The sequence below is a fragment of the Rattus norvegicus genome, chromosome 9 (assembly GCF_036323735.1).
Source record: "Rattus norvegicus strain BN/NHsdMcwi chromosome 9, GRCr8, whole genome shotgun sequence".
Lineage (NCBI taxonomy): Eukaryota > Metazoa > Chordata > Mammalia > Rodentia > Muridae > Rattus > Rattus norvegicus.
The window spans coordinates 27,428,033-27,444,088 of NC_086027.1; the positions used below are offsets into that span (position 1 = coordinate 27,428,033).

The 16,056-nt window shown below is 39.5% G+C and overlaps 1 protein-coding gene across 3 annotated transcripts in view; it reads right to left on the reverse strand.

The window, feature by feature from the left end:
- Mmut (methylmalonyl-CoA mutase) overlaps nucleotides 1–16,056 on the reverse strand; it is a 28,268-nt gene that overhangs the window by 2,098 nt on the left and 10,114 nt on the right. For 2 of the 3 annotated variants that reach the window (NM_001399409.1, XM_039084505.2), the window contains exons 6-12: nucleotides 13,846–14,094; nucleotides 11,455–11,566; nucleotides 9,832–9,947; nucleotides 8,248–8,363; nucleotides 7,053–7,184; nucleotides 4,870–5,017; nucleotides 4,131–4,298 (exon numbers count right to left, since the gene is read on the reverse strand). In NM_001399409.1, coding sequence (NP_001386338.1) covers nucleotides 4,131–4,298; nucleotides 4,870–5,017; nucleotides 7,053–7,184; nucleotides 8,248–8,363; nucleotides 9,832–9,947; nucleotides 11,455–11,566; nucleotides 13,846–14,094 — 1,041 coding nt within the window. Of the gene's footprint in view, nucleotides 1–4,130; nucleotides 4,299–4,869; nucleotides 5,018–5,056; nucleotides 5,418–7,052; nucleotides 7,185–8,247; nucleotides 8,364–9,831; nucleotides 9,948–11,454; nucleotides 11,567–13,845; nucleotides 14,095–16,056 lie in introns of those variants that run through there. The other variant, XM_039084506.2, reaches the window with a different exon arrangement.

Consider the following 16,056-nt stretch of genomic DNA (forward strand, 5'->3'; position numbering starts at 1 on the left):
CCCAAGTTTAAACCAGAAATCTGCCCAGTGTTATTTGTGAAGCTATGTAGCCTAAACAAGGAGGGAACCATGCTTTAAAACCTATTTTTTCTCTAAATCTTCACTGCTTATTGTTCTATGTGTTAAACTTACTATAATGGTATGTCATTGACTTTAAAAGTCAATTTACTTCCTCCTAGAAATATACCTCTCCCTAGTGAATGCTGGCCTCATGGTAAATCACTTCTGCTAATGAAGACTAGGTTTTTGTTTTCTTTGTCTTTTTGTTTTGTTTTGTTTTGTTTTTGTTTTTGTTTTTGTTGTTGTTGTTTTTCTGTTCTGCTACTGCAGTCATTAGCTTATTTTAGTGACAGTGTGTAAGGATTCCTGGGGCTTGAGTTCTCCAACAAGCTTTAGGCTGTGTTAGCATCAGAACATGTTCAGCACTAACACTGAATCTAGTATGTGCCTTGAGGTTTGACCCCATACAGGACAGATAGTCTGGCCTATATTTAACTGTTGCAACACAGATCTTTTCCCAGTTTTCAAATGATCAAAATTAGGCAATAAATTACCAATCACATGAATTATCCACCAAGGACCCCTTCCTACCTTTGTACTGCTCCTCCAATGCTAAGAATTATGCAACAGCATTTAACATATACTCCTAAACCTGTGTCCTTCTTGCCTGAATTTCTGAGAGTAGAGATAATGTCCAATCATCTTTGTATCCCCAGCACTGGACCGCTAAGTACTGAAAACACATCACTGACCGAGACAGCAAGTGCTATGTGTTAAGAGCTTGTAAGAATGACTGAAGCATTTGGTAGCAATCATCTCCAAGTTAAGAACAGGCTAACACATTACTGTTTCCTAAGAAAGTGGTGCTCCATGGTGCTATCCTAACATCTGAGATATGAACTGGGAATGGGGTATTCAAACGGCAGGGCTGTGGAGTACTCTGAAATTTTGATACCCAAAAGAAGGGCTGACCTACAAAGTCTTACATAGGCTTTAGTAGGTCCCTTAAATGTACCTTTAGTGGGTAGTAAAATTAGGAATACCTGAATGTAGGCAGAGGGCACACAAATAGTGTTTATGCCATTTTTATTTTTGTACCTTAGTTATTAACTTAAAACTATTTCCAAATAAAAAGGTACTTCCCAATGTCTTCCACACACCAGGCCAGGAAAATCATGCTTTAAAATGTAACTATAAGTCCATGCAGTCACTCAGTCAGCTTAAGCACTTGAGGACAATGATGCCAAGAGGTGAGGATCCTGGCTGAGTCACAAAGTAGTGATGATGGAGCATGTTTCATCACACTACAGAAACTGTAAACACTATATCAGGAAAGGCTACATCTGCTGGGTTCAGCACTTGGTGTTAATACTTTCTAATTCAGTAACTAAAGAGTCCTAAGCTAAGCACCAGGAGCACTTCTCATACTCCCTGAACTAGCGTTTGATCAGAGTTCCCCAAAGGCCTGCACGTCAAAAGCTTGGGCCCAGTCCTGTGCTTGTTTACAAGGTGCTGAATCCAAACAGGTGGGATCTACCAGGGGTCTTGGGTCACAAGCCTAAGAATTCTTCTTTATCTTTCATGCTGGAGCCTGAGGCAATACTTTTCGTTCTCTGTGCTCTCCTTCTTATAATGTAGACTTCCAAAAGCAGCAGGAAAATAAACAATGGACTGAACTCTCTAAAACTGAGTGGGAATAATTTTTTCACTTTGAAACTTGGCTATCTTAGGTACCTGCTACATAACTCATAGTGAGTAGTATATGGGGTCTGATCCTTCTCATTCCCTAGTAAAGGCTACCCATGCTACACAGAAGTGTACCATAGGAAGCAGCCGTGTTCAGACTGTAAATTACAGAAAACAGTTAAAGATGGCCTCAGTGACTCTACCAAGAAACTTAATGTAAATTTAAATATATTTCTTGAAAATACCAGCAATGGCATATTTGATTTTTTTCTCAACTCTTATATCAATCCAACTATTTCCTAGGGCTTAATTAGTTTAACTCCTACCTTTTAATACTATACCATAGAGCTTATGTGTTAGAATTTCCATCACCACAAGATACATTCATTATCCCACAGATAGGCAATCCTAATGAATAACAGCCCACATGCAAAGTGTGGTGGCATGTGCTGTGACATCACAGGTGTGCCTGCGGCTGACATCACAGGTGTGCCTGCGGCTGACATCACAGGTGTGCTGTGACTGACAGACATCACAGGTGTGCTGTGACTGACAGACATCACAGGTGTGCCTGCGGCTGACATCACAGGTGTGCTGTGACTGACAGACATCACAGGTGTGCCTGCGGCTGACATCACAGGTGTGCTGTGACTGACAGACATCACAGGTGTGCCTGCGGCTGACATCACAGGACTGCTGGAGCACAGGCATTTGTCAGAATCTGGCTAATGTACTCATACCTGCATCTAAAGAAATAAAAACCATACAAATAGTTTCTTTCTTTTCCAAAGCATAAAGTACACTTATGAAAATAGAAACATATTGACTAAGGTGTTTCCGTGTTGACTAGATCACATTAAAAGCTTTCGATATAGGAAGACAGAAGTGTGGAAGCCACTCACTGCATCATCACCAATTGCTCAGTCTCATACAGATGGATTTTCTCATTTCCTAAAACTGTATAAACTTGATATTCTTTTTTCTGAATAAAGTTTGTACATCTAGATGCAAAACTCTATTTAATAATGGATGCTGAGGTGAGGTCTTTGCAGTGCCTACAAACATTTGCTTCTGAAAGCCTCATACACACTCACATCCATTTTTTCTCCTAACCCTAATTAAAAAGAAAAAGTGGTTACCAGTGGAAGCCTGGTTGGGGACAGCCCCTTTTGCATCTTAATTTTTCTAAACCATCAGTAGTATAACACAGGACGGTGTTCTTTCAGCTCATAAATAATCAACTAATACCATTGTTTGCTACTTCACATCTATTTCTCCTTTCCAAAGAGATCTCGTATTTTTGTTAAAATATCTACTTCCTTCTCCTGTAGCCTGTAGTATCCAGGACAAGCTGGTTCCGTGGGCAAGCAATAGGGTATTTTTCACTCATGTCAATCAAAGTGGCTTCACTAGTAAAGGAATTCTGTAAAGCTATGCAAATGATATAACTCTGAGGTGGGGCAACAATCGAGGGTGGGTTATGGAAGAAATGGATGAGTGATGTTTTAACCGATGCAGCTACCTAACAAACCCATTCTGAAGCCACTATACCACTATTGAGGGTTGGGGGACAGACTATATTTACAGCATTTTTCTCTCTCTATTGTGAAACCTATTGCTCTTATCTGAATCCTTCTGCCACTGCTCATTGAATATGAAGATGATAGATAACTATCATAAGTTCCTAAGAGTTTCTCATAGAATTTTTGTAAAGAGTTAAATTAATTAAATTAAATGTTATATAATGAATTAAAATATAATGTTAATAGAAAACAATAGTGTGCACTGTCTGCAAAGTTTACCAAGTAAGATCTAGGATACAATTTGCCTCTACAGCTAAAGCAAATTCATCCTTAGAAACATGTCTATGTTATCTGTCTGTCTGCCTGCCTTCTGACTCTGACTGCATCGCTCCCTCTCCCTTTCCCTCTCTCTCTCTGTCTATGTGTGTCGTTGTATCTGTGTGTACATATGCTTGTGTGTGTGTTAGATCCATGTTATCTATAATCTCAGTCTGGTACATACACATCATGGTGTGTGGAGTGTGTGTGTTGTTTTACATAGCAATTGCCTCTGAATTACTGAAAGCTTCCTTAAGGGAAGAGGCAGAGAGGTTCCTATGACTCAAAAGAAAACAAAATCCACAAGTCTGGAATGGCTGAAACCTGCAAGATTCCCAAGGATCCCACTGCAAGGTTGCGGAAGCAATGAGCAGCTGCCGGAAGAGACTGGCCACCAGAGCTGTGAGGCGGGGATTGTTCTGAGCTCCTGAGCTACCCAAGAACCGCAGACCGGGCTTTTGTGGTGGAGCTGCCTTTGAGTCATCCCTGATTCTGTAAGTAACCCCTCACCCAACAACTGTAAGCCAAACCTCATGTGTGCGTATGTACGTGCGGGCACATGTACATGTATGCACATGCAGAAGAGTACAGAAAAGAGAATACCTGTGGTGGGATCACACCCCCACACATGACAAGGATATCTGGCCGTCCCAGGGCACTAAGTTCTTTGATGAGCTCAGGAACGAGGGTTTTATGACCAGCAGCGAGTGTGCTGACACCCACAGCATGGACATCTGCATCCACGGCTTGCTGCGCCACTTCACGGGGAGTCTGAGCACAGAAGCAGAGATCGATCTGGTTATTACAATGGAACGGTGAAGCAAAGCACTGTGCCACTTCTATCAACATCCGGGGATTCTGACTGACTATCGTACTTCCTCATCTTAGGATTTTGAGTAACATTGACACTACCGATACAATGAACACCAGGCCTGCATTCGCCTCTGGCACTGGAATTTACAAATAAAGTATAAGTTAGAACAAACAACTTCCCCCAGGAATATTCAAGGTAATCTTCATGGACTATAAAATACCAATCTCAAAGAATACACTAATAAAGCCTCTTAAAGTACTCTTCACCTTCTGAAGCCTGATAAAAATTTCATTCTGGGGCAACACTTGGAATGTAAATAAAGAAAATAATTTAACAAAAAAAACTTTATTCTGAATTTATATGTCGTTTTATAAAAATTTGAGCTATCATGAATTTGGCTCTATTTTTATCATAAATTAAATGGAAAATATACATTAGAAAATGCAGAATTTGTTGGGTTTTTAAAAAAACAACTTTAAAAACATCATCGTGGCTATTATCTTTTATTTTTCTAAATGTGCCGCATACCTGAAAAAGAGGGCCTATGTCCACATCAAAACCAAGATCAGCAAAGCCTGTAGCAATGACCTTGGCTCCTCTGTCATGGCCATCTTGTCCCATTTTTGCCACAAGAAGACGAGGTCTGCGACCTTCACGTTCCATGAATTTATTAACTCTAGGAACATTTTAAAAGGCAATAATACAGTTCAATTATTAGCTGTCCAAATATAAGACCTAAAATGCACATAAATATCCACATAAGTCTTTCAAGGACACCCACTGCTGTACATCTTAGTAGTGACTCTGTTTAACAGAAAGAATGCCATTCAAACCTTGAATATGGCTGTCTCCTGTTAACAGCCACATTTGAAAGACTGCACAGCCTGTGAGCCCACAGCCTCAAGAACAATAAATCCCTAAAACATCTAGGCTCCCAAAATTAAATCAAAAGGTCAAACCTGATTGATACACAGCAGGCGATGGACTCAAAGCAGAAATAGTCTCCCGAAAAGAAACGGTTTGGACCATAGTTCGCTGCCAAATTCTACCGAGCCTTCAAAGAAATGGTCCTCAAACTGTTCCATAAAGTGGAAAGGAAAAGGACACTACCACACGCATTCTGGGAAGCCAGTATAACATTTAATGCAGCCCATTGTGATAACACATAATCAGAATGTATATGTGTGTGTTTGCGTGCGTGTGTGTGTGTAAAATGACAAATTATACCAACCACTACAAATCTCTTATCAATTTTTGTTGTTTTTTTTAAATTCCTTTTGATGGCTTTTACCTTGGCGATCTAACATTTACACAGTGCATAAATGCTAATGCAGTTTCTAGAAGAATGTTTAGAGATGAAAACACCAATCGCTCAGAAGCCAGTGTTACATCCAAGAAACAAACCACGCTGCAGCTTCATGCCAGACAGTCGCACTAGTCCTCTCTGTCAGCTCAATGAAAACCGACTTGACTCTTGGCACAGGAAGCAGACAGGTGTTTATAGGTGTTTACTTTTCAAATGCGAAAACTAAGTTTTAACTCTTCAAGCAAGTGAACCATGTGAAGAAAGTTATGAAAACATGAAAGTTTATGGTCATATGATTGCAAGGTCTCTACCTGGAGGATCTGAAGCACCATTAGCATTAGTTACACAAAGGAGTGTTTAAATAAGAAACACCTAATGGCGACTATGGTGCAAGGTAAAAATAATATTCATTTTGCCAAATAAATACTAGCTTAAATATTTAATTTAATTCTCATTAGCCCATATTTACTCTATTTCATAATTATATGTAACTCATTATAGCCATGAGTTATTAAATTATTAAATGTCCTGGTGGACATCTTCAGAGAATCACATCATGAGGTGGTTTTGTCAATGTCCAAACATTATACAATATACGTAAGCTCAGTGGTACAGTCTACTATATATCTAGGCTCTGTGGGGTGTGTGTGTGTGTGTGTGTGTGTGTGTGTGTGTGTGTGTGCGCGCGCGCGCGCGCGCATGCGCGTGCACTATAGCTTTCTGTTCCTCCAAGTGTTGAAAATTAAGTAAATTTCAGGAAAAAATGGTACAATTGAGCTACAGTAAACAGAATGCATGTGGGCCGCTTACTACCTGCATACTATTTTGCAGTACACCATTTTTACCATTAGGAAGAACACACTTTAAAAAAAATGAAAAGTACAGCCAGTGAGTAACAGCATTGTTTGTTATCACTAATTGTTATGTAGTGTCCATGAGGGTAAGAGCTATACTCCTGTGTAATTGGCAGGGAACTCAGGAGTACAACAGCATCACCGTAAACACATGACTGTGACCATGGCTACAGCATCATTAGGTGCAATACTTGCGGGAGACAGGGATGATCACCATTATAACCCAATGGGATCTCCACTGTGTATTCAATCCACTGTTTGTCAAAATATCAATGCTTCACATACTGGCACAGGATTGTTATGAATAACATTAGTTATGGATAATAAATTATGTAACAGATTTTACAAATTATAGATTAATCATCTATTATATATCAGCTATACAATATACATATTTAATTTAATAATTATGAGTTTATAAGAATAACAGATTAGCAAAAATGTTAGCTAGTGTATTTCACAAGTAAAAGGAATACTGAGCCATCAGCAGGCTCAAGGGAATTGTACTAAAATGAAAATGAGAGCCAAGCTCACTAATGCTCACACAGTACCTCTTGATGGCAGATGTGATCTCTTTGCTTTCTCCAAACTCCTGCCGATATGCTCCACTCACCATACGATCATTAGCTTTATGCTCACCAAATACTTTCTTCAAAGCATCTGTGATTTCTCCAACTGTACATCTACAATTTTAAAAAGAGGTTCCAGTAAGAGCATTAATTTACAATAAATAGCTTCATGTTTAGCTACTTATGTTAATATATTTATAATAAGTAACTACATCTTTAGCTCAATAATCAATACAAGTAGAATATTTTGTGAATAAATAAAAATAAGCTGTAAAAGTCAAGAATGTTTTAAAGATACTCTGAAATCATCTTTCCTAAGAATACATAGATGAAGGGGATTCTTGGTGCAATTCTACATTGTAATCCCTTTATAATATCTGTCAACCAACACAAAGACTACATGACCTAAAAGTTACAGGTACATAAGTATCTGAAGTCAGCTCAACAAAGCCCATTTATCAATACCAACCAGCAGAGCAGAAGAACCACTGACAGTTTCGGATGAGCAATACATCTTTCAGTGTGCTTCACCCAGGGATAGTAGGGGACTCAAGACCAGGCAGATTGCAGAAGAAAGCGGTGTGAAATAGGCCAAGATAGCAAGAGAAAACCAGCAACTAAACACCACTTGTACGGGCAAGCTCTGGCCATCCCTTCCCCTTCCCCTACCCCTTCCCCTTCCCCTTCCCCTTCCCCTTCCCCTTCCCCTTCCCCTTCCCCTTCCCTCCCCCTCCCCCTCCCCTTTCCCTCTGTATTCCTCTTACAACTTCAGACTTACTTAGCAACAGCAGAGAAAGAATTAGGATTGGACTATTTATTCTTCTGGTTGCTCCATGATTAATGCCTCGAAAGTGAGAACGTGACAAAAACTCTTTCCCCTCTCCTTCAAAGACTTTGACAAGGTTGTACACACAACCTTGATGATATAATTGAGAGTACATCAGATCTCAACCTAAAAATCTGAGCTACAGTCGAATCACACAATTACTAATCTCTGTCACAGTAAATGTACTACAACTTGACAAAAACTAGTACCAAGTTTCTAGTAGTTTCCATTACTTTCCTTTGGATTCAAAAGGGTTTACAGAAGCGATGGTTTAGTTGTTGAGTACACTCTGAAAAATTAGACTGACCAAACTCTTATTTTCTGGAGTCCTCCCAAGACCCCCATGCTCACCTTGCACGAGCTGCATCCACTGCAAGAGCTAGAATATTGCCATCTCCACTGGCAGCACACTGGGTAAGTGCATTGAGGGACCGCTCAGCCAAAGCCTGATCCCGGCTGGATTTGATCTTAGAAAGAAAAGAAAAACAGGAAGTTTTATCTGAAGGGACAATAAAATGGATACTAAAAGATTAAACCTGGACACATAATTCTATAGACCATCATGTTCCATGATCCTGACCTTAAAAGAGGGGAATCTATGAAATATGATAATATTCAACTGAAGAAGTATGTTTGTCGAACACATTTATTCAGGAGTCTGCAATATAATTCTGATTTAGTACAAAGCCAACAAATCGTAAGCAAGCATAGTAGTAACTTTCCTAACTGTTACTCAGGCTTTTCTGAAGCAAATGCCTGATGAAAATAGGTGGTCCATTTACAGTGGAATGCCAAAGACCTCACAATTAACAGTGGAAGACCGGACCAGAGCTTTCAGATTTTAACTACAGCAGAAGTGTCCTTTAGATGACTGACAACATGCTAGGTATCAGACATATTACAACTCTTTTTATTTAAAAATAAATCTAATAGACTGAGTCAGAGAAGAAAGACACTGAGAAAGAAAAAGATAATAGAAAGTGTTAGCATTCCTTCTAGACTCTGCCCAACAGTTAACTGGCAATAGCCATGTAGGTCTGGCTTCTTATAAAAGAGACTATTTGGCCCTTCCTGGCTATCTTACTGTTTCTTTCTTTCTCTTTCTTTCTTCCTTTCTTTCTTTCTTTCTTTCTTTCTTTCTTTCTTTTTTCCTTCCTTCCTTTCTTTCTTCTCTCTCTCTCTCTCTCTCTCTCTCTCTCTCTCTCTCTCTCTCTCTCTCTCTTCCCTCTCCCTTCTCTTCCCTCTTCCTTTTCCCCTTTCCCCTCTCTCTCCACATATTCCTGTCCAGCCTCCTCTTTCTCCCTCTCCCTCTTTCTTTCTCTGTCTCTACTCAACTCCCTTTCCCACGTCTACTCTATACCATACCTCTCCTAAGGCTGGGATCTCAGGAAGAAGCAATACCTGGGCACAGGCCCACAGAGGCACCCCTCCCACCCTCACCATACTTGGCTCTATCAAACATATCCTGGCTCTGCCTTCATATAATTATGTCTTATAATTTCAGGATGAAATTAAAATAAAACAGAAGCATGGTGCTCGGCAAGATGAACATACAGGGTACACTACAGCAAATGCAGACAACGCCCTTGACACTGCAGCTTACAAAGGTGACAGTAAACACAGGTAATTTTAAAACTCCAGAAGCAAATGAACCATGGTCTGGTAGAACAGAATGATGAGAGCCCCACCCAAACACTGATCCTAAGCCACACTGTGTTCTCATGTTGTGACTTCAGCACTAAAGTCTTAAGAGACCTACGTGAGTCATGACTGGCCAATTATTTATTCTAAGCAACTTTCCCAATGTCTCTCTCACTTTAAAATTAAAAGAGAGTGAGAAATAATATTGGCCTCATGTGTTGTTATAGATGTCATGCAGAACAATATAAGAACACAGAACCCAGGTCCTACTTAGGAAACAATCATGTACAATACCTTCTTAAGTTTTTCAATCTGCTTCTTACGCACTGAAGTATTATCAATGGCCAGGACCTCCACAGAGTCTTCTTTTTCCAACTGATACTTATTTACTCCAACAATTACTTCAGAACCTGTTGATTTCCCAAGAGAAAATAAGGACTTTGCTCATAAATGGTCTCTTATTGAGAATGCTCTGATTATCACATATTTTTAAGGAGTCATCTTAACTCATAATGAATTTCAGCTCAATTCAGAAACTGCATCCTGTGATACAGATAAGGAGGGAAGAATGGTTACCTTGTTCCATGAAGGCCTCTCTGCAAGGAAGGGCTTTGCTACTCTCCTGAGCTACACACTATCTCAGTTCCTCACACAGGAAACCGAGTCAGTTTCCAGCACAGCCTTAGAAAGCAAAGCAAGTAGCAATAGCCAATAGCTTTCTAGATTTTTAAAAGGTTTTCTTACAGCGGTTACTGTTAAATGAAAGGACAAATGTTCTCAAAGCCTATCCATAATATGTCAGTATTATGAACATACTTTCTCGTAGGTTGATGTCAAGGCGATACGTGATTGGACAGTAGAGAGTGGGGTGGGGACAAAGGTTTTGTAAGGCAGGAGAGAGAAGAAAGGAGGGGGATCAAGATGGAGTCTAGGGAGGACAGTTCAGATTTAGGTGAACTAGATTGATTTTATCTTGTCTAGGTGGGCAGTTTCATCAATTGACAATGAATTTATTGTGTGGATGAATTGTGGATTGAGAATTTAACATGTAAATATAATTGCTAAATTACAAGTTTCTGGGACTTTGACTTTTACTGGGTCAAAGAGGACAGTGTGTGAAAAGAAATGGCTGGGAGGCAGTTGGAGCGTGTGGACCTGGTTCTGTTGCCCAATCGGAGAGAGAATGTGCAGGGCCTGCAGAACAAGATGTCTCTGTGTGTCAGGCATGGTAACTACTGCCTAGGGGAGAGGGCAGCTAAAAGGGAGACAGCCGGGAGTGGGCAGATTGCAGATCTCATGGCAGAGGAGCAGCCACAGCGAGTGTATCTGGCGTGTGAGAACTGATAGGAAACGTTCCTTTTTAAATTTTTATGCAACACTTTCTTTCCTCCAAAGATAACTCACTACATGCATCCTTACTTCCTTCACAGCAGTTAGCATCATCAGTAATGACTTTGTTTCTTTACCTGTACATTTCCTCTTTGACTCGAATGAAATCTCTACACTCCCAAGAGTTCCTGTCTGTCCTAGTCACAGTCACACGCCCAGCCACAGCAAACACCTCAAACGGATTGTACCAAATAGTATCCCCGGAGGGAATGAGTAAAGCCCCCATGGAGAGCACAATGACGGTCAAGCACACCATCCTTAATATAGTCATTGGCAATATCCTTTCATATAATCATGTGTGTTATAAGTACACTTGCATATGTGCTTGCAAGAATGCAAATACATAAGATATATACATATGGATATATTCAGATATGCAGCTAGGAGGAATATTTTAGTGAAGCCTATTTTCCTATTGTTTCATTTAAAAACGTATTTGTATCAATTGTGCACACTAACCCTAGACAAAAACTAGTAGTCCTCCTTAATTATTGAATGTCATATATAAGCTTTGCTCTTCTCTCTTACCAGAATCTATTCTAGCTTGTCTTCGGGCAGCACATTCTTCAATGCGAAGTTTAGGGATTCCTTCAGCTACAGCTTTGGCCATTCCACCCATTTCTTCAACTTCATATATCAACTAAGGAAAAAAATAAAAGCAAAAAAGGAAAAAGGGCAAACAGAAAACTAAGACATAAGAGCATTCAGCCCTGGAAGTTACATATCCCTAACAACATTCAAATTACAGGCTAAACACTAATACTTAATAGCTCCAATTCTCAAGCCTTCACTTTTATTTACATGAATAAGAAGTAATGTAATATATGTTATATATACAAGATGGAGGAGAACCGTCAAAAACCCAGTACAATATAGGAAAAATATGCATACAAGATGTGTGTCAAGACACAAGTCAGAAGAGATCTTGATGCATTCAAAAAGAAAGATCTGGAATAAAACAGAATCGAATTTCTGATCACAAATATTAGAGGCAAGAGTATGAACTCAGAATGAAAAGCAGACTAATATTAGCAAATTTGCTCACAGAATTGTTAATAGAAACAGTTCCAAACTAAGTCTGCTACAGCTCATGTGCATGGGTTTGTGAACTTGACTGGGGTGAAGGAGGGGGAATGATAGAAGACTGAGGAAGACGGAACATAAGCAAAGCAGGGATAGGGTGGCCCTGAGCTTTGTGATGCAGAGAGATGTGCCAGCTAGGAGCAGTGGCCATCCAGCTCAGTGCTTCTGCTGTTTTCAGCACAGGAGCAGGGATTAGCGAGTCTCCACATGAGGCCTACACATGGCAGCAGCCTCAGACTGGGAGAAGGAGGCTACTGTTCCTGTTCTGGTACACACTGTGTACATCTCCCATGGACCAGAAGAAGGCTGCGTCAATTCCCTGTTCTGAGTCACTGAGGTCCTTGACCCGGCTGAGCTCAGGATTTAACAATGCTAATCAAGGAGAAGAACAGAATGGAGAAACTGTCAGACATGTAAAATTATAAGTAATTTACCTCCTAGTAAACTTCTGCGAGAAGCGCTTTGTGATTAACATAGATATATAACCATTCGATGCTTAAAGAGCCTGGAGTGCTCCACACAAAACAGGGCATTTATATCACATCCCTTCCCCCTGGCCTCAAGTGAACACTGTGGAAGGGGAGGTAGAAAGACTCTAAGAGCCAGAGAAGGTAGATGTCTGGGGAAAAACAGTTGAGCCAATCACGACAGGAAACTCTACACATGAACTCACAGTAGCTGCTGGGACTACATGTGAAAGACCTGCATGAAATTAAGGCAGTCATGATCTCATTTTGGAGAGAGAAGCAGGTTGTGAAGTTCCATCTATTTTAGGAGCTCTTGGCAGTTAGTGTCTATTAGGAGCAGGGAAGACCATTTTCTATAGGGAAGATGGTCCTGACAGTAGATGGTCTCACATCCATTCAGAGAGGCAGCACAAAATGGACATAGTGTGTATGTAACACATAAAGTAATGAGGAAAAGTGAATGCAGGAAGAATTCAAACAGAAGATATAGGGGGTGGATTTGACCGAAATACATGACAGGCATATATGAATATTGAATAATTTTTTACAAAAGAAGTGCTTCGGAATAACAGGTATGAGATTCACACTTCATATTCCACAAATCTCAGCAGACCTACAGAGAAGTTCAAATCAAATAAGGCCATGAGAACAATAAAGGAGGAACCCTGATATAATAATATCGGTAAGAAGGGGAAAGAAAAGACATATTAACTAGCTGAAATACTATTACTTAACCAAGAAAGCAACAGAAATTGTCTAAAGCTTTGTGTCTAACAACTAAAGCCAAAAAAATTAGAATGGTACACATGTCACTTAAAATACACAGATGATAAAAAATAAAAAATAAACTGTGTCATGTATTCAAAAAAAAAGAAAAATAAGAAATGAAGTCAAGAGAGTGCTGTCTCTGTGTGTGTCTGTCTGTGTGTCTCAGCATGTATGCCTGTGTGTGCATGTATGTGTCACTGTGTGTCTGTGTCTGTACCTGTACATCTATCTCTGCGTGCGCGCGCGCGCGCGTGTGTGTGTGTGTGTGTGTGTGTGTGTGTGTGTAGGTCTGTATTTGTCAGTTGTGTCTGTGTCTATTATATGTACACGTGTCTGTGTATGTGTGCTGTCTGTATGTGTCTGTCTGTCTGTGCATCTATTTAAGTAAATGCACTTTTTAATAGTAGCTATCTTTGATTCCCGCATAAAATACAATCATAGAAACAGAAATGTATTTTAAATTATGTTTCAGTAGTAAAAACTCTAAAGTCAAAATTTCCCTTTACTCAGATATATTTTATCATTTTACTATAAATCTAACAACAGTTATTTATAGATTAAAAAATTATAAAAAGCTAGGTTATAAAGAAGAGCATCTGACCTTCAGAGCAGCTTCATAAACATCATTTGTGAGAGACTCCATCATGTATGATCCTCCCCAAGGATCAGCCACTTTTGGGATCCCAGACTCTTCCTGAATGATGATTTGTGTGTTCCGGGCAATCCGAGCACTTTTCACAGTGGGCAAGCCTAGAGCTTCATCAAAAGAGTTCGTATGCAAGGACTGTGTTCCTCCAAACACAGCTGCCATGGCTTCGATAGCAGTGCGGACAATGTTATTGTAAGGATCCTAAAACATTTGACCAAAACTCAAAGTCAAAGCACGAAAAAGGTTCACAGGCAACAGTGAAAAGACACATTATAATTAAGCAACAACTCTGTCACCTACACCAATTTCAAAAGCACTTTGGGGATGGATTGAACATCAGATAGCACACATCAGAGTAGCAAATAGAGTCAGCCAATTTAGTCAGCAAGCCAGGAAAGAATTAAGAGCCAAGGTGTCTAGTCCAGGTTTGGGCATAAAAACATTGTCTCAAATATTCCAAAGAAATGTCAAACACAGTTACACTGTTTTACTACTGCTCCATAATCATAAAATGAAGTATAGGTTTTCTTAGATTACAAGAAAAATTTTTGTTATCTCCTAATTATGTTGTATACTTCAGAGTATCACCTCAGTGGATATATATAAAGTGTGCACTTAATAAATGACTAATTAAACTGATTGAGTGTAAACTCTTAGGTAGGAAATTGGATTCCACTTCATTATATTCCTGTAATGTTGGCCAGTCACTCAACTTTTATAAACTTCAGCTTTAACTGTAAAAAAATCAATGTATTCAAATATAGTTATAGAAGTTCCTTCCAACCTGGGCATCTCTACTTCTCTAGTCATGAAGAACATGTTCATGTCATTCAATGGTAAAAGTCGAAAAGACGTAACTTAAAATCACAGTAAGTGAACATGGGAAATGAATCGATATAGAAACAAGACTATCACCACACAAATTTAATGGAGTCAAATTACACTTTCCAAATGAATGCCTGTTTGTCTTTGAATGCCTGTTTGTATTCTGCTTAAAACACAACTGTGTGTGTCTAGGTGAATATGTTTAGATAAAATAAAATTTTAAAGAGGTAGTTTTAAGCAAAAACCTATCTCTTAAAATTATTTAAAAGTATGAATTATAATGGTGTTTTTATTTCTTCATCAGGAAATAATTTTGTACTGTATTAGCAGAGTACATAATCCCAAGAACTGAAAAATGAGATTTCATGAAACCAAAAATCTTCTATATAGCAAAGGAAACCATTACCATAATAAAGAGACTTGCTTCAGAAATAATTGAATGGTTAAATTATAAAAAAAAATTACCAATAGGAGACTAATACCTAAGACATATAGAGAACTGAAAAATTAATCTTCAAAACCAAAAACCACTGAGTCAACAAATGGGCCAAAGAGCTGGACAGCTCTCAAAGGACAAAATACAAAGAGCAGGTGAACATGAAGTTTTCACAGCTTTAGAACCAGGGAAGTGCATGTTAAACTGCTTTTAAGATTCCATGTCATAAGGAGCCTTCACCAGCCATCATCATCATCATCATCATCATCATCATCATCATCATAACAATAAAGCTAAACATTAGGCAGAACATCCTGAGGATGACGGGTAGAAATGATTGTAGAAGCCAAGGGTCAGATACACCACAAGAACACAGCACACAGAATCAACTAGCCAGGGCTCATAAGGGCTCATAGAGACTGAGCTAACAATCAGGGAGCCTCTATGGGTCTGGCCTCTGCATTTATATTATGGGGTGTTGCTTGGTGTTCTTGTGGGATTTCTAACAGTGGGCATTAGGACTGTCTCTCTTTTGCCTGTTTCAGGGACCCTTGTACTACTCCTACTGGGTTGCCTTGCCAGGCCTTAATATGAGAGGAGGTGCCTAGTCTCACTGCAGTGTTTTTATACCATGTTTGATTGACGTCCCTGGGAGGTTTGCCCTTTTCTTAAGGTAAACTGAAGAGGGGTGTATCGTGGGGAAGAGGGAGGTAAGAGGGAGAGACTGGAAAGAGAGGAGTTTGGGAAAACTGTAGTCAGAATGTAATACATGAGAGATTAAAAAGGTTCCATTACATCCAAGTCAGAATGGCTATCGTCATGAACACAAACGATACAAGGTATGGAAGTACACATCATTAATCCCAGCACTCAGGAGGCAGAATGAGGCAAATGAGGCCAGC